This window comes from Lampris incognitus, chromosome 21, assembly GCF_029633865.1.
Source record: "Lampris incognitus isolate fLamInc1 chromosome 21, fLamInc1.hap2, whole genome shotgun sequence".
Taxonomy (NCBI): domain Eukaryota; kingdom Metazoa; phylum Chordata; class Actinopteri; order Lampriformes; family Lampridae; genus Lampris; species Lampris incognitus.
The window spans coordinates 8,108,226-8,126,648 of NC_079231.1; the positions used below are offsets into that span (position 1 = coordinate 8,108,226).

An 18,423-nucleotide genomic window follows, 5' to 3' on the forward strand; every position below is an offset into this window, starting at 1 on the left:
ATAACGCCAAAGCTAGCGCTAAACAACGCTAGCTAGCAACACAATCCGCCACGTCACATGTAGGCGAAGGACCCCGAGTCGATATTGTACCCGAGCAGAAACGGAACCCACACCGGCGCCCCTGGACGCCGAGCAACCTCGGCCTGTAATTCAACTTCGGTGGGATCCACTGCAGTGCGTCACGCCGCCGTTTGTCCGCCAGAGGGCGCTGTTGAACAACGGAAAAAAGGGGGTGGACTTTTTTTCAGTTACGTGTGAGGGGGATGATCGGTTTTATTTCAGCTACTTCTCAAAACGTTATGACAAAATTAAGCTCGTTCAAATCAGTCTGAGACTCAGCCTGACACAGACGCCCGAGCAGGAGGAGATAAGGACACACTGGACACGCCACGTTATTCTTGTAAGAGTGACCATGTTTTTTAATATCTTAAACATCTGTGCAACATTGTTCAAAATGTTACCTCACTGCATGACCTGTAATGTTTCACAATATTTACAAAAAAAATGCTGCTTACATCAAACCATTTATAAACGAAACCAAGAAAAAAAAAAACCAAAACAATTTCAAGATGGACTGACAAACTATCCCTAGCCCACATTAAAAAAAAAATGCAATCAAGTGCACATCATACTTCACGCGAGTCTATCTTTTGTAAAGTATATATTAGTGAGGAAATATATACTTAATTACAAGTCTGAAATATAAAATACTGATAAGGAAAGGTTGTAAGATGGAGATGGAAGGTGGCGATGGGGGGGGTGTTAGAAAGCAAAACAATCGTTAATAAAAAACGGAAAAGTCAAGTCAAACGAGCACAAAGTTCACTGGCATATAGAGACGCGTGCACACGCACACACACACACACGCGCGCACACACACACAGTCATATGGGTCATTGGGGAGGATGGGTGACCACGAAGAACACAACATTTGTAGAAGATACATAAAAACATGGGTTACCCAACACCACACTGGGTCCTGGTGTCATTGCACTAAAAATGGAGGGGAGATGGGAGAGTGTGTGTGTGTGTGTGTGTGTTGGGGGGGCACAGAATGAACTTTACCGAACGAGCTCGAGTGTTCGACATCGCACGTCAAGTTTTTGTCTTTTTAAAGGGGTGGAGTCTGTAACGGTTGCCTTAAATATGTGTTTTCGAGAAAATACAGTAACGGTTTAGTGAACTTGGAGGTCATTCAGGTCCGTCTCCATCAGGGAGGTTAGGATGTTCTGAAACAAATGGGACTCCTTTAATGTGAATGTCAGTCATAGTTCAAGGTTATCGATGGTGCACGTGTACATGCGCACACGCACACACATACATACACACGCACACACATACATACACACACACACACACACACACACACACACACACACACACACACACACACTAGAAAAGAAGTTAGGGCAATTGGGAAAACGTGACGTTGGTCTAGCTGCAGATCTTTGCTGTTCGTTAGTATTGCACTCGATAATTCTGTAGTGATTTCTGGGCTTTGATACCAGGAGGAGCACCCAACAATGTTCCCTCATTCGTCTGGAGAAAAAAAAAACGCCTCATTTTGAACCCCTCGTGAATCATCACAACCTGCCTGATGGTAACGGAGGGCAAAGGTCGCGGTGATCCCTCCGACACAATACTGCTCGTCGTTGATCAGGTTTCCACAGCGGCGAGCGACACAGCGGATTCTGGGTTCAACCAGAACCTGTGACCCGCTGTGGTGTTGGATTGTAATTCATTACCAATCCAGTAACGCCGTCTGCCTGCTCAAATTTAGAAGGAGAAAAAAAAGGGTTTTGCCGCAAACATCAGTATGTGGTTTCCTAACAGGAAGTACAGTCACCTAAACGCCATCTTTAACCGATAGAACGTAGCTAGCTGAACGGTTTAGCAGAACAAACAACACATTACACGGTTCTGTACGTTTTCCCAAATGCTCGCTTCTTAAATAAAGGGAACATGATCATTTTAAAGAACTATGTGAATACATGAGCTATCTACTTGTAAATACAAAACAAAAACATACATATACACATATAAGGCTTGAGTTTTAAACTCTCGGTAGTATTATTGCCATCTAGCATATTTGTAAAGCTTAAAATAAATATGAAATACTGTACATAAATAATTTACAACAAACACACCAAACAAACAAAAAGAAAACATAAGGCCCCTAATTTGCGAGAAACGCGTCCGCTGTTCTGGAAACTGGAGTTAGTGTTCATTACCACAACCTACAGACCCGGGGTGCTGAGCTCTGACCGCTGGGCTTGGTTACGCCAGCTAAAGCTATAGCTGTAGTCAAAACAAAACAAACACCCGACTACCGTATCGCAAAAACCCACGCGTGAACATGGGCGTGAAAACATCCCCCAAGTCCGGCTGATTTCTCTCTTTAATGCAGCGATTCTCAAGCGTCGCAAGAGGGACGAGAACTCGTGCGCCCCCCTTTGCACGCGCCGGGCAAACCTGCCGCGCTCGTTACTTTACCGGCCGGCCGACCTCGCAGAGAGGAGAAGGGCCTCCGGGTGGCGTACACTAACCTCACCAACTGCAGCCAAACAGCTACCGGCGTTTGGCCGGTGGCTGGGGATCATTTCCCATGATGCATTGGGGGGGAAACTCGGGAACACTTTCTGCTGGTAAAGTTCATTCTGGGGTCGTCTCTTTTTTTTTGTTCTCTCTCCCCCCCAGTACAAATGAACACTTAACTGGTGTGACATGGCTGTCGCAATGGAGGACACACATACTCACGCCTATTCCGCGGGCTGTTCCCTCACAAAGAAAAAAAAGAAAAAAAAAAACGAACAAAAACAAAAATACAAAAAAAAAACTAAAAATTAAAAGCACGACCTTAATCATAGAAAAGCTTCAGGCTGTGTTCTTGTTTGTCCTATGTGTGCGGGCGTGACACAGCCGCATCGCTCAATAGAAACGGAGACATTGGTACACCTCTTCTGCTTTGTTTTTGTACAATAAAAGGTAAAGTGTGCATTAGGTATGCTTGTACATGACATTGTACAATATTTACATACAATTCTCAATAGCATGAAATTTCAGGATTATCTATGTACATATTGAAAACGTATCAGAAATATTTGGACTGTCTATTTTTCTTAAATATGTTAGGTATGCTTGTAGTTTTTTCCTTTGTTTTACTATCTTATACTAGAAAAAAATAGTTAATTCAGTGACCTGTAGACAAATTGCAACCTTTTCATCAGTTCTTTTCACCTTTCTTTTTTTTCCTCTTCTTTTACAGTTAAAACTGTAACACGATCGGATTTTTTTTCCAGCACCTTCCGTGGTCGGTCAGTTGAGTCGATTCGATGGAGCAACATCGTACCGCTAACGTCCGTGTGTGTAGCACCTGGTGGAGAGCTCAGAGTTGGCGTCAAGGCTGTACGGACCGTTGTCCCGAAGGCTTCCGAGTTGACTGTGCGGGCCGAGACATTCAATGTTATCTAGAGATCTTTCTCCTTTTAGGTTTGGGCAACTTTAGCTGACGGTCCCTCGATGGGATCTGGTGAACCTAGACCAAGACAGAGAGACATACACAACGAGAGTGAGACGGGGGGAGAGAGAGAGACAGAGAGAGAAAGATAAAGTGAGAACAGGGTAAAGACAGAGGCAGACAGAGAGGTGGAGAGAGAGCGAGAGAGAAAGAGAGAACGAGAGAGCGATTATGTGACAAAGGGAAAGAGAGCAGCAGTGAGGGGGAGAGACAGAGTGTGATAGAGACACAGAATAAAAGCATTGTGGTCAAACATCAACAGTTGATTTTCCTACCTCCTTTCTGAGGATGAGAGAAAGGAAGAACGACCAGGAGAAAGACGCAGCGGGGAGACGTAGCACAGAATGAACAGAGGCGAGATGGAGTGGTGAGAGACCAGAAGACAGTGGGGAAGACAGGAGAGGTGGTATAGGACAGAAGGAGAAATTAAAAGGGACAGAGGAGGAGGTACTCACAGTGCCCGACATCTTATCAAGCTCACTCATGGCCTCATGTATAGCAGCTTCCAAGTGATTATTCAGTTTCCCGGGTCTGGAAGACACAACATTAAAATGTCCATTAAAAAAAACTGAAACGAAAAAGTTACTGGAGGACGCAGGGACGCCCACACAGACCAGATTACATTATGGCTGTCACAGTAGTTCTAACACAGCGCTGCAGATAAACGTACTACCACCCATCGCCACTAGAGGGCTCACCACATCCAGTATGGATGTTAAAGTCCCTGCTGCTGCTCTGTGAGCCACTGTGAACAAATGTAAAAAAAAATCTTAAAAAGGGAATCTCGTACATTACATAAGCCGGATTAAAGCCATTAATCAAACTCCCAGGACTGTGTCATTAACAACAATCAAGGGCCGACAAGAACTAGTTAGGGTAGTGGTGGGCATCCGGGTAGCATGGCGGTCTATTCTGTTGCCTACCAACACGGGGATCATCGGTTCGAATCCCCGTGTTGCCTCCAGCTTGGTCGGGTGTCCCTACAGACACAATTGGCCTTGTCTGCGGGTGGGAAGCCGGATGTGGGTATGTGTCCTGGTCGCTGCACTAGCGCCTCCTCTGGTCAGTCGGGGCGCCTGTTCAGGGGGCGGGGGGAACTAGGGAGAACAGCGTGATCCTCCCACATGCTACATCCCCCTGGTGAAACGCCTCACTGTCAGGTGAAAAGAAGCGAGTATCGGAGCAGACATGTGGTCGTCTGCAGCCCTGGATCGGCAGAGGGGGTGGAGCAACGACCGGGACAGCTCGGAAGAGTGGGGTAATTGGACAGGTACAATTGTGGAGAAAAAGGAGGAGAAATCCAAAAAAAAACTTACAGTAGTGTTTGATTGGCACCAAAACTTGCCATACGCACTGACACTGTCCAACAGTATTGTATGGTGGTAGATGATGTCAGTCTTTCGAGGACTTACTTGCGGTTTCTTTTGGCGGCTCGGTCAAGTGCTTCCAGGTCGTGAGTTAGTGTTTTCAGCTTCTCGGGTTCAACCTAGTCGCACACAAAAGAGAAGGTTAGGCGGCGCAACCTGTACCAGTTCAAAGCTGTGAGAATTGGGACTTAAAATGATCAAGGTCTGTGGCAGGAAATGATTCTTCTTCGTGAGGTTTTTCTACAAGTTACGTTTGACTGGTGAACTCTGTAATCAGTCGGAAACAGCGGCTGGTGGATAAAGAGCTGAAGTCTTCTAAAAATCTGATAACGTTATAAAATATTCGAAGAAAGTTGAATCAGTTCATCTGGACACAACGTTTATTGACAGAAATGTTTCATCGCTCATCTAATGCCCCTTTTCCACTACATGGTACCAGCTCAAGTCAACTCGACTTTTTCCTTTTTTCATTACTGGAACATACCAGCATTTTGGTAACTGTTACCACTTTTCTGCTACCACCTTCATAAAAGTTCCAAAAAAACTGGGGCGGGTACCAAAATCAATGCAGACCATCTCCACTGAGGGGGGTACTGTTACGGTGAAGAAAAACGACACCCTGCGAGTCGAGTCCAGTCGAGTTGAGCCGAGCCGGTACCATGTAGTAGAAAAGAGGCATAAGTGATCTCTTCAGTCTAAACTGACTGCAGGTATCCCCACCCTTATAAACAATACAGTGGCATAGCAAACGAAATCAACGACCAGTTTCATACGCAAATATGGGTGTGACCATTAACTAGAGTTAATGGTCCATGTGTACTATTCACAGAGGACTTGGGAATGTTTGCAATCACAGCATTGTAAGATGGTGACAGACGTACTCTTAAGCACCCCCACCCCTCAGCTCAGGGATGGTCGTTCCCTCAACATAGATGGCTTCTTTGACTCCCTGTTCAAACCAGCGCTCCTACCTATCAAGGATGGGCACATCCTCATCCTTGAAACAGTGGCCACTGGCCTGTAGATGGTGTAGACTGTGGAGTCCTGGCCTGATGTGTTAGCTCTCCTGTGTTGTGCCATTCTCTTGGCCAGCGTCTCTTTAGTTTCCCCGATGTACAAGTCATGGCAATTCTCCTGGCACTTAACAGCGTACACTATATTTTTCTGTTTGTGCCGGGGAACCCGATCCTTGGGTTGGACCAATTTCTGGCGCAGCGTGTTTTGGGGTTTAAAAGCAACTGAGACATGGTGTTTGGAAAAGACGCGTCTCAACTTTTCCGACACTCCCGCCACACAGTCCATCTGTCGCCATCATACAATGCTGTGATAGCAAAAATTCCCAAATCCTCTGTGAATAGTACACATGGCCATTGTAACTCTAGTTAACAGTCATGCCTATTTGCATGTGAAACGGGTTGTTGGTTTGGGTCGTTAGGGTGGGGATACCTGCAGTCAGTTTGAGGAGGTCACTGAGATGAGTGATGAGATGTTTCTGTCAGTAAACGTTGTGTCCAGATGAACTGATTCAACCTTCTTTGATTTTCTTAACTGGATTATTAAGCATGCATCAAGATGTTATAAAATATTTTACATTTTTATAATTGAAAGTTCTTCATTAGCCAAAAGGCTAAATAAATAAGTACATCAGTACTGTTTTTCCTCAACAGCACTGATGTAAAAACATCTGAGCGATACTGGAAGGAAAGCCCTCCATGTTACAGAACTGCCTGGCACTGTCCTTCTGTACTGCATGCAAGGTCCTGTTGTCTCTGTACAATGTGCCAGTATACAGTGTGGTACTAGTTTAGTCTTTTTTATGTCTAGACTATGTTAGTCTTAGATATAATATATCCAAGTCACACAGTGTGAAATGCATCAGTTCAAGTTTATGGTGCTATGTAAACCTAACTGGCAAATGAAATAGACTCTGTTTCTGACAACAGGGTCTAGAACTGGCTCGTTATCAGCCTGAGAGGCTGGTTAAAAACATAAACCACTCCACACAGCACAAAGATAATTCCAAGCGTTTCAAGACATTCAGGACATTCAGCCTAATTCCTCAGAACAATATTTTTTTGGGTTACTGAATCCATTAAACCATGCAACACAGACACACACACACACACACACACACACATAGACCACTCCTCTAACCTTGGCCTGTTCTCTGAGCTGCATAGCAGCATTGTGCATCTGCTCGTCCCCAGCCAGTTTGGCAGGCCAGGGTGGGAAGCCCTTCAACTGGCTCCAGACTAGTTCCCCCATGTTAAATGTCCTGGGTCGATACTGGAGCAGCTCTGAGGAAGGAGAGTCCGGTTGCCGCAGGTCTTCCTCACTGCTCAGGCTCTTAGTGTCTGAGGGGCTGGGCGCCATACCATTGAAGTGCCCATTGTAGTGGCTGTAGTCCTTGGTGGTTGCCAGTGGTCCCTCCAGGCTGGTGGAGGAGCTCGGGGACTGGTCGTCCCCTGTTAGCTCCTGCCGTGGAGGGCCCAGGACCTCGCCATAAGCCCGGGTGGCGAACTGGGGGGTGTGACCATTGATGTGGGCGCAGTGCTCCACAGTCTGGTCCAGACGCTCCTTGTAGTTGGCAGGCGTGCGGCTGCAGTTGTTGAAGCGGAAACCGTCATCGAGGAAGGCTTTGTCTGTGTTCAGGCCATGGTTGTGGGAGCTCTCAGAAGGGCAGGGTGGGGCTGGAGCCAGGCTGCCCAGTCTCTCCATGCAGGGACTACTCCTTACCTGGGTGGAGCACTCCAGGAACTCCTCGCCCCCCCAGGCGCTGTTGTTGCTGTGTGGGTCGAAGCCTCCTCCGTGCTGCGTGTCCCCCTCCCATTGCCCCCTGGGAGTTCTGCGGCCAGGCGAGCGGAAGTAGTCGTTGGCCTCCTGTCCATCTGGAGTGCTCTTCCCGGGCTCAAGGTTCTTCTGTGCACGTCCTGGTCGAGCCAGTCTCGGTCTGGGCTGCTGCAGGAGGACCTCCCCTTCCTGGTGGCCGTGAATGACTGCGCTGACCGCTTGGGGAAGGTTGACAGGTTCCCCTATGGAGGCAGTGAAGGCACTCATGGCGCTGAGAGCGGGCACCGGGTTGGCTTGTGTGGTCCCGCTCACCGTGGTGGTGATGGTAACGTGCATGCCCTTGCTGGCGGCGTCCACCACTGCTCTGTAGATGGCGTCCACAGACTCTGAGCCGCCACCAGGGAGCCTTTCAGGGTCCGTTGTCCCAGTTGTAAGTCCCTCTCCCTGGGTCTGCAGTTCTTGCTGCTGCCCCTCCCCGAACTGGGCCTGGGATATCATCCCCTGCTAAGGAGACAACAGTAATGTCACACAGGAATAAAATTCACATTTCTATCTAACAACTGTGGTCATGAACCATAAATATATCAAATATATAAAACAAATTCCGGAATGATCCAAAATACACGAAGAGTTTTGGCCCAAAAAAGCCATTTTAAGGTGAAATTTTTATGATGGTTTTGTAAAATAATACTTTCTTGACAGTTGTATTCAAATAAGGCGGGGTGAGGGATAGACAGCAGATTCGATCAATGGGCCAATGGAGGAAGAACATTTGGAGGAAAGACCTAAGTACTCAACTAAGACGTGATTTAATCTGTGGTTTACATGCAAAACATGACATCTTTTGAAAATAAAGCATCATTATATGAATTTCAGACTATATGTCTTCCAACACAAGAGCTTTGTTTGTTTTAATGTTGTGCTGTAAACAGGTTTGCCATAGAATGTCTCAGTTTGGGAGGAAAACTTCATTCCAAATACCCTCTTTTGTGAGAATCTAGTTTCATTCCCAAATGCTTTTAAACAGCAGGGTCACCATAAAACTCTTCAGAGGAACAACTACTCAAAGACGGACCATACTCCAAGATATGAGGCTGGCACTTGTACGTCTGTGTGTGTGTGTGTGTGTGTGTGTGTGTGTGTGTGTGTGTGTGTGTGTGTGTGTGTGTGTAAGTGAATGTAATGCCAATATTGGTAACGGTTTAGGTGACCAAGTGAAATGCTATGGTTTCTAGTGTCTGCAAGAAACACGACAAATTACAGTGACAGATGACAGCCTCTGACCCCAAGACTGAAAAAAAAACACACACACCACAGTAATAATCATGTTTGCATGTATATGAAGGCATCCTTACAATTACAGGAAAAGAAAATGTATGAAATTAATGTATGAAGGTCTCTGCGCGTCTGTGTCATCAGGTGTTGATCCATGTGTGGTTGAAAATTTGAGTGTGTATGTAAATATCTACACGAGTGAGATTACAACATAGACTTCGTCACGGTGGAACTGTTTTTATGTATGTTTTTTGTATTACTGCATTTAACCACTAAAGGGGGCTGTTCGCCATTTTTATTGTGCACTGAAAATCCTTTACATGGATGTAGGGTAATGTTGCACATTTTGGGAATACCATGCATGAGACCATAATTGACCCTTGTCAAGTTGTAGTCTGACACCGGCACAGCAACCAAAATCATGCAGCTAGACAGCAAAACAACTCATAACTTATTCATTTAACTCAGCAGTCAAGCCGTAGAGCTGAAAACAAAACAAAACAACATACTTCAATTTTGCACTAACACATGCCATATGCCACTAGGAAAACTGTGATAAGCCTAGTGTGCATGTATGCATGACCTATTGGCCCACCTGGTAGTTCTGGTAGAGGCAGGTCATGGAGCCGGTGTTAGGGTTGGTGCCGTCCTGGTAAGAGGAAGTGTCAGGAAAGTGCTGCTGACCATGGTATGCTGAATGGGGGGCCACACCCTGCTGCATGCCCTGGTGGACCTGCTGCTGGTACAGCTGACCTGCACCACTGGTGGCATGGGGCTGCAGACTGCTCATACTGCAGCTCATTGATGAGAGGTTTCCTGGAGGGGGAATGAAAGTGGCGAGGTCTCAGCTGGGTCCCTTAAGTAACGGATTCTCAGAAGGACACTTTTACTCACGATCCTTCCATGTGTTGTGGACATTATGAGCTCCTGTACGAGCTTAACCACTAGTGCTAGAAGTTATGCAGCTGGCATAAAGAATACGTGCAAAACTAGTTTCATCAAATTTTCCCATTTACTTCTATTATCCATCTTTACAGTTGGTACCATACCCAGCTATCAACAGAGCGATGTACCTCTGCAATATCTGTCACAATTACAGCTCGAAAAAACTACTATCTTTCTTAGCAATTTATCAAGCAATTTTTTTGATAAATTAATTAGTCTGTAAAGCTCAAAATAATGAAAACTATCCATCACAAGTTCTCAGGGCCCAAACTGATATCTTACCTGAACCATAGCCCAAATAAACTCGCATAGATTTTAATCTTTTAATAACAAGAATCAGAGAAAGGCTCACAAAATGTTCCACACTGTAATCAGCAAAGGTTTGGTATTTTTACTTAATAAATGGCTTAAAACAACTGCCCAATTACCAGAGTTATAATCTATTTATCTGTTGACTGACAAATTGGTGAATCAACTGACTGTTTCAGACACGATGCTGACCATTTCCTCTGTAAGCTCCACGACAAGAAGTGGAACTATAAACTACAGTAAACGTTTCCCACAGGACATAATTTGATGACACACATTGACCTTCATTACTTGTTCTTGCAAGCTAGCAATAAAAAAAAACATCCATAAAAATGGAGACAGTGATTTGAAAACTGTAAAAAAGAAAATAGAAAAAAATCAACACTAAATCTTTGAAGATAAAGTTTTTCCCAGAAATTTAGGTTCATGAGGGCAGATTTTTGACAGCTGATGCCAGCATTAGGATGTGACACACCGCACTATTGAAGTACTGGTTCTGGAAAAACTCTATAGCATAGAAAAGTGCAGTATCTATAGTCCCCAATATCTATTTTTCTAACACTGGTTATCCAACTACAGTCTGTGCACTGCAGTCGTGCATAATTCGTCTCTGGTGAAAGAAACACTGTGGACACGGGGATGGCGTGGCAGCGATGGGCAAAGGAGTCATCAAGGACAACACTTTCAAACTCAAGCAGAGTCCCCTCGTACCATAAGGTAACACGGAAGAGACACTGCCAGCTGCTGAACACTGCTCATTACCAAAGCAAACAAGGCCGCTGTGCAAACAAAATATATTTAAAGCTGCAGATGTATCCTCACAATATGAGGAAAAAGCCCGCAAGCGATGTTATGCTGAGGGAGTCAACGCAAGTACTGAATCACTCTAAAAGCTACGCAGAGAGAGAGAGAGAGAGAGAGAGAGAGAGAGAGAGAGAGAGAGAGAGAGAGAGAGAGAGAGAGAGAGAGAGAGAGAGTGAGGAGGAGAGACAGAGAGATAAACAAGTATTACAGCTATGTAAAAAGGGAGGTGAGAGGCAGACAGAGACATAAATAGGTTCTGTGGCTGTGTGCTGGGGTAGAGGAAGACAGAGAGACAGCCAGACACAGAGAGAGAAAGAGAGAGAGAAATGGTCCTGTTGCTGCGTGGACTGGTGATGGTTGGGGCAGCTGGTGTGATGCTGTGTAGCTCAAGGGTATGCTGGGCAGCTGTGTCCCCCTTTCCCCTGTCCTTTCCTCTCTTCTCTCTCTTGCTCTCTGTCTCTCTCCTTTGTGTGCATCTCTCTCTCTTTCCCTCTCGTTATCTCTGTCTCTCTCCTGTTCTCTCTTCCCCCTCTATGGCTATGAGCCACGACTCAGCCAACCCCCCCCAACAACCCCAGCCTTCTCCCCCTCCTCCTCTACCGCTATGATATAGTGACAGCCGTTGCCGGGAGAGGTTGCCATGGAAACCGGGTGATGATTGGTGGAGCTGTCTGCCGCTCGTTCCAAGCTGCCAGAAAGCTAGTTGGGGGAGTAAAAAGGGGGAGGGGGTGGGGGCGTTTTGTGTGTGTGTGTGTGTGTGTGTGTGTGTGTGTGTGTGTGTGTTTTCGGAGGGGGGGTATCTTACGGTGTGATTTCGCCTACTCTACACTGGGACCGGGTGTCAGGGGCTGTGGGCAAAGGGGTTACAATGAACTTTGAGCTGCTACTGGCAGTAGTGTGAGTGAGTGTGTGTGTGTGTGTGTGGTGGGTGGGGGCTAGAAGCAGATGGCCAGAGGCTACCCACTTTCAAAGATCTTATCAATGCCTCGAGATGTCTAATGAGTCACCCAAATCAGCTGAAGCAGTCACATGTATGAAAAAAATCTTTAGAGTCACAAGAGGAAAAACATCTGTCATTTGGTGGCAAACGTTCTTTCCAAAGTGCTTTACATTATAACAAGTGCACATGCCTTCTGAAGCTTTTAGCACTGGCCTCGAGACTGTAAATTACCCCGCCAAAAAACTGGGACTAGCAAAGTCACTTTCATCTCCAAGCTCTATCTGAGACTTGCTCTTAATGACACTCATCTTCTGAATCTTTTGCTGTTTATATTTATTCATTTGACCCACTTTGTTTCAAATAATTTCTAGTTTTATCAATATTATCATTCCCTTAATGCCCTTCTCAGTGAAACTGAAACTTTGCTTTAAGATTGTAAGAGATAATATGAAATGTAGATCATGCAAAGATACAGATCCCGACCATTATATTTCTTTTTCTAAACTCATCACCTATCTTAGCATTATTGGTACTGATAAGAAGCAACCCCTGCAGTATATAAGCCTCAACCCATTGAGTTACACAGAACCGACTGACATTCAGTGATATGGTTTGGCAGACATAGACTAGCATGGACTAGAAATGTAGACTGGGCGGATGTTTGTATTGTAAAATATCCTGCCTACTGCCACACCAAGCTGCACGAACAGCAAGATAACAGCAATGCACAAACATACACATACAATAACATGAGTCATGGTCACATATATACACCATCATCCACAAAAATATAGTTACCAGACATGCACAGTCATACACACACACACACAGACGTGAGAGAGAGCGCAGAAGAGAGAGGCCTAAATCCCCTTCAAAGGCTTTACTCTGGTCTCTATTCAGGGTCCATGGTTACTATAGCGACCGGCTAGCTGGGAGCAGCTCTTTAGAACTGACTATCTGGGCTGCTTCCCTTAAAGCCTGATGCAGATCCCATTTCTATCTTCTTCCACCATTGACTGACGCTAGTGTACAAATAGGACAAACACAAAAAAAACTTGGCTGACTGACAATTAGCTTAGCTTTCAGTGATAAGGGCCTATTCACTTGATCTGAGAAACTGCAGCGGCCTCACCGATACAGTATCGAGGTCCGACAGTCAGAACCTCACAATGTACAACTGCTTAGTATTTCAACTTGTCAACCCCAACTTACTTCCAGTGAATTTAAGAATGCACTATTTGCAAAATTTATGCAAGTTAACACCTTTTTTTGGTTGCCGTTAACATGTCTGACAAACTTTCAAAACAGCAACTACCCCGCAAATATCAGTCTGTAAACAACCACAAAGTTAACTGCTCACTCAGGAGAATGTGAATCTGTCTTACTAACAACATCTTTTCTTTTCTTTTCTTTATTTCTGATTTTTCCCTTTTTTCTCCCAATTTAGTGGCCAATCGATCCCTATTTTAATTCAAACACCCACCCTCGTACTGCATCTCTCCGGCCGGCAGTCTCGAAGGAGACGCCTCCCCCCTTTCGTGACAAGGCGACTCCGGGCCGAACCACTGCTTTTCAGACACATACAGAGACGCATTTGCGTGACGAACACAAACCGACTCCGCCCCGCTCCCGAAGACAGCATTGCCAATGATTGCTTCTTCATCAAGTCTGGCCATAGTCGGATCTGACGAGAGCGGGGCGCGAACCTCAGTCCCCAGTGGGCAACTGCATCAACACAAAGCCGATGCTTAGACCGCTACACCACCGCGGACACTAACAACATCTTTTTAACATCATCCATAGCCCTACCTAGGCCCAGCTCAATGAAGTAGCATGTTATTCCTTATTTTGCTGGGTCACAACATAATTCCTTCCCCATGCATTCAACTTACCTTCTTTAATTAGAAGTAGTTAAACACTATCAAACCAGTGTTTCCGTTGGTAACAACAATCACAAAAGAAAACACAACGTTCCGCAATCAATTATCTAATCCAGCGCCTTGGTGACTTGCCCGGGAAGCCCAATTCCCACCCCCCAGCCATGCATAGAGAATTCAGTTGGTTAACGGCACTAATTTAAGAAAATTAGCTTACTTAAGTATTTTCCAGAGAAAAGAAAAACAGACGAGGTGGGTAAACAGAGAAGGCATTTAGTTAGGGCTGGGGGGGGGGGGCACGACCACGCATTTCTCTCACTCGCTCTTTTAGGTCCAAGCTGAGTTAGCTTAGCTCTTATCCCGGCTTTTCCCGCTCTCTTCCTGGGGCCATTGCATCGCTTGCGGTGGCATTTGGTCCGGCTGGGTGGTTGGAAGATGCCGTGGGCAGTGATCGTCTCAAGGTCCGCTGCACTTAATCCAATCCCTGTGCTTACTTTTTAGCCTAAATTAAATTGATTGCATATGTTACCTTTCCAAATCAGGGCCTCCGAACCATAGTTGGGAGACCTCGGGTTTTAGGCTATTTTAATGGACTTTTAACCTGACTCGTAGCTGGTTATAGTATATAGCACAGCCTCTTAGTAACTATTATACTAGCAGCCTGCACGCGGCTGTCTATTAACGGGCCTCCTCTCAAGGCCTTCACATATCAAAGGGACATGAAAGTGTTCCCCAAGAAGCCCCGAAAAGTAAAATGCTCCAACAAATCCTGCAAGCTTTGTCACTAAACTATATAAAAAAAATAGCATGTAAAACAACAACATCTGCATTTTTTTCAGTAGTTCTCTCCCTCCAGTTCATATTGTCCCCACAACAAACCTCTTGTTCCACAGGAAACACTGCAAACAATTTTTGCATGTGCATAACAAGTACCTTTATGCTTTGTGTTACATATATATAAACATATATATAAAACAAGAGTGTATGCTTGTATGTTTGCTTAAAACTCCAGAAACACTCATTGTACAACAAAAAGAAAGGTATCTTTAGAAACAGCGCTTCCCAAGGATTGCACAGTTCGAAATATTTCAGCAGATTTGTGGCGATTAATACACACATTGGCAAAGAAGCTTGATGAATGGATTGAAAATTATGACATTTGATAATGCTTGTTAATAAGATTCGTTTATCAAATGTATCACATCATAAATCATCCTATATTTCATTATTGCTTATATCGTAAAGATCCGATCGTGTTGGTTGTTTTGGTGAGAACATTTTCCCCGGGCAACGCCAAAAACCTCTGCTAGTATATATATATACATATATATATATATGTGTGTGTGTGTGTGTATGTATGTAACGACTCTACACAGACAGTTCACGTGGAGAACATGTATTTGTATGATGTCCACTGCTGCCAGTAAGAGGTTACAACACAACAGCTGGCTGGTATGGACAATTGCTCATTCTACATTCAATCCTTGTCGGGAGACATGCTTTCACTGACTACTGCTCACTTAGAAGAGGTGACAATGATCACTGTTTTCTCCATTTTCCAGATACTGTAAAGACATTAATGGAGCAGATGATAGTAAAATAGTAGCGCTCACCTGCATCCGGGATAGCCTGTCCACAACTGCCATCGCTGCCCCCAAGTGTCATCACTGCCATGTTGGTACGTCCCATTCCACGGAGGAGACCCTGCTGCTGGCGGTGAGACCCAGGGTGAGACAAAGGGGGAGGGTTACTGTTGGGATGACCCAGTGGCATTCCATCATGGCCCACCTGTCCACCACCAGGCCCGAGGGGCCCACAACTTCCCATGGATGAGGCCTGCATCTGGGCCATCATATCAGGAAACTGGCCTGCGTGGGAGCCTGAGTGGCCCCCAGAGGAATCCATGTTCTGGCAGTGCTGCATGATATCTACTGGGCCACGCAGCCTCTGCTGGGCCAAAAGGTTCTGCTGTTGGGCCCCAGGGACCATGGGGGTGCCGTCACTGTAGTGTAGCTGTCCGCCTCCTGGAGGACTAGGTCCCAGCCCAGGCCGGAGGCTGTTTCCACCCAGGTTGTGGGAGCTCTGGCAGCTCATAGACTGGAGCAGCTGGGCCATGGAGGTGTTTGGGGGGAGGTTTCCCAGTCGGGCGACCTTTCGTAGCTGTTCTGTGGGGTTGGGTCCTGGTGCCCGGGTGCCCCCCAAACCTGGTTTGTTAAGAATACTGTAGACCATGTTGTTGCTGCCATCGTGGTTGACTGTTGTGGAGGTGGACGAATGCTTGCGCTTACGCAGGGGGTCTCTCTGCTGGGCCATCAGTTTGTCTCTTAGCGCTGCACGGCCACTCTGACCTTCCGGTGTGTTGAGTATCATGGCAGAGCTGGGCGCAAGCATGGGGTTTAAAGTGCTGTGCCCCTCCAAGGCACGGGGGCCACCCAGAGAGCCAGGGTGCCCTACACCCCCTCCTGTACCCACACCTCCTGTCCCTGTGGCGCCCATACCACCACCAGCAGCACCAGTTGCCATGGCAGCAGGGCTGTTACCAGCAGCGGTATGTTTGTTTTGATTTGCTAGCTGTGCTTTGGCGGCTGCAGACAGGAGGCTGCTGGCGGGGAAGGAGGCAGCATTCTGTTGGTTAAGGATCTGGTTGAGAGGCAATCCCAGGAGACCTGGGTGCCCCTTCTGGGAAGCGCTTGGGGTGGACGAGGATGAGGAAGAGGATGTGGGGGAGTAAATGGGGTTGGGGTTCAGCTGGGGACCAACAGAGGTGTTCCCCATCCCAGTGAGGAGCTGAGAGTCTTTGTACTGATGAAGTTGGTCTGCTTTGTTGGTGGAGGGGCTGGATGGGATGGCTGGTCGGGGGGAACCCATGGTCGACCTTGGGGAGCGAGGGGGGACCTTCATGGTGCTACATGGGGCCTGGTGCCCTGTAGGCATGGCAAAGTTCCCATGGTCAGAGGAAGTGGAAGAGGAGCGCGACCGGTGCGGGGAGGCCTCCACTCTGCCCAGAGCAGGCCCCATGTGGACTGGGGAGGTCACTGGAGACGGCGACATAGAGGGGCCGGGCCCGGCCTGCTGAGACCTTTGAACATGGCCGCCATGTCCCACAGGCCCAGGCTTAACCGTGGGTAAAGGTAAGTTGCTTGGCAAGGGGACAATGGCGGGAGGGGGGATGTTTACATTCATCATTGGTACCTGAGAGTGGATGTTAGGCTGAAAGTTGGAGGGATTTGGGGCATTGGTGGGGGGCTGGCTGACGGGCTTACTGGGGATGGGGTCCAGAATCCCTAAGGGATCTTTCTCAGAGGTCAGCTGTCTTTTCTGAAGGGCACAAAGAGGAGGAATAGAGGGCGGGGGTGGTACAGGGTGATGGGCAGGCTGAGTTTTATGATGAAACGCTGCTCGAGGCATATCCATCCCAGGGGGCAAGTTCCCCCTAGGCATGTTCATGACTGGGCTTTTGGCAGTGGCTGTGGGGGAGAGAGGTGTGCTAGTCCTCCCTGCCATTGCGCAGGATGGCTGGCCAGCCGGGGAGCCGTGAAGCATCATGCTGGGGGGGGAGAGAGGTGTCCGGCTATTTCCATGGAGAGAGACCGGGCTGGGGCTGCCAGCACCAGGGAACCCACAGGAGTTTGTCCTTGGAAAGCTGTCAGGGCTGCCCAGGGTATCCGTGCTGGGGGACTGCGAGTCATCTCCATACAGCTTGGAGCTGGAGGGAGGTGGGCTTAGCATGCTACCATATCCAGCCCGGTAGGGAGACTTTGGGCCTGGCTCCCCACTCCCCAGTCTCTGTTGCCTGGGGTAACCCGGGTAGAGCTCTGACTGTTGGACCCCACCCACTTCCTGGGGTGTGTACAGTCTCTGCTGCTGCTGTTGGCCTCCTGCCATCATCATCTTGAAGGGGTTCTTGCAGTCAGGGACAGCAGAGTTTGGCAGACCCTCATGTGGTTTAGTCCTTATTGCTCGTTGACTTGTGGAATGCGCAGGGACCATAGGTACTGCACCTACAAGCCAAGCAAAGTCTTTTTAGTTAAAAAGAAAAAAAAGACAAGTCAAGGGGTTATGACAAGTCTTAACAAGCTATATGCAGCAAGAAATACCAATACAAAGGCTAGAGTTCATGTATTTAGTCCACACTGTCTAGGACACAGGCCACAACAAAGGCCAAAACTAAAGGCAACAATTGCCAGTGAATCGCAAGCCAGTCTGTTTCAGAATTGTGGATTACTATTCAGTTATTTGAAAACAAAGCATTCTTCTTTTACTGATGAGAAAAAAAAAGTTTTAAAAAGTTTAAACGCCCCAGCAAGTCATTCTGAAGGTGTATTTCCTACAGTTTGCAGCCTGAAATGCCAACGTCAACAACCATTTTAACAAGACGGAAAAGCAAGTCCCAATAAAATCCAAAAGACAATTTAATCAGCCCACAGATTTTGGAATAAAACAGAAGCCTCAAACGATGGGTGCTGAAGCTTCCAAAGTTTTGGGAGGTGCAAAATAACAGCCAAAACCAACAGGTACCAGCTCTCGACCAATGGCTGGTGATTAAAGCCTTTACAGTAAATTCAAGACTAACTTTTGGGGTTAACTAAGCCTTCGGGT

At 46.7% G+C, this 18,423-nt stretch overlaps 1 protein-coding gene across 1 annotated transcript in view; it reads right to left on the reverse strand.

Annotated features, from left to right (window-relative positions):
- Positions 1-3,291: 3,291 nt before the first annotated feature.
- Positions 3,292-18,423, reverse strand: part of LOC130131635 (methyl-CpG-binding domain protein 5-like) — a 28,285-nt gene continuing 13,153 nt past the window's right edge. The window contains exons 5-10 of the mRNA XM_056301400.1: positions 15,438-17,825; positions 9,545-9,765; positions 7,039-8,178; positions 4,930-5,003; positions 3,973-4,048; positions 3,292-3,526 (exon numbers count right to left, since the gene is read on the reverse strand). Coding sequence (XP_056157375.1) covers positions 3,464-3,526; positions 3,973-4,048; positions 4,930-5,003; positions 7,039-8,178; positions 9,545-9,765; positions 15,438-17,825 — 3,962 coding nt within the window. The 3' untranslated portion in view covers positions 3,292-3,463. The remainder of the gene's footprint in view (positions 3,527-3,972; positions 4,049-4,929; positions 5,004-7,038; positions 8,179-9,544; positions 9,766-15,437; positions 17,826-18,423) is intronic.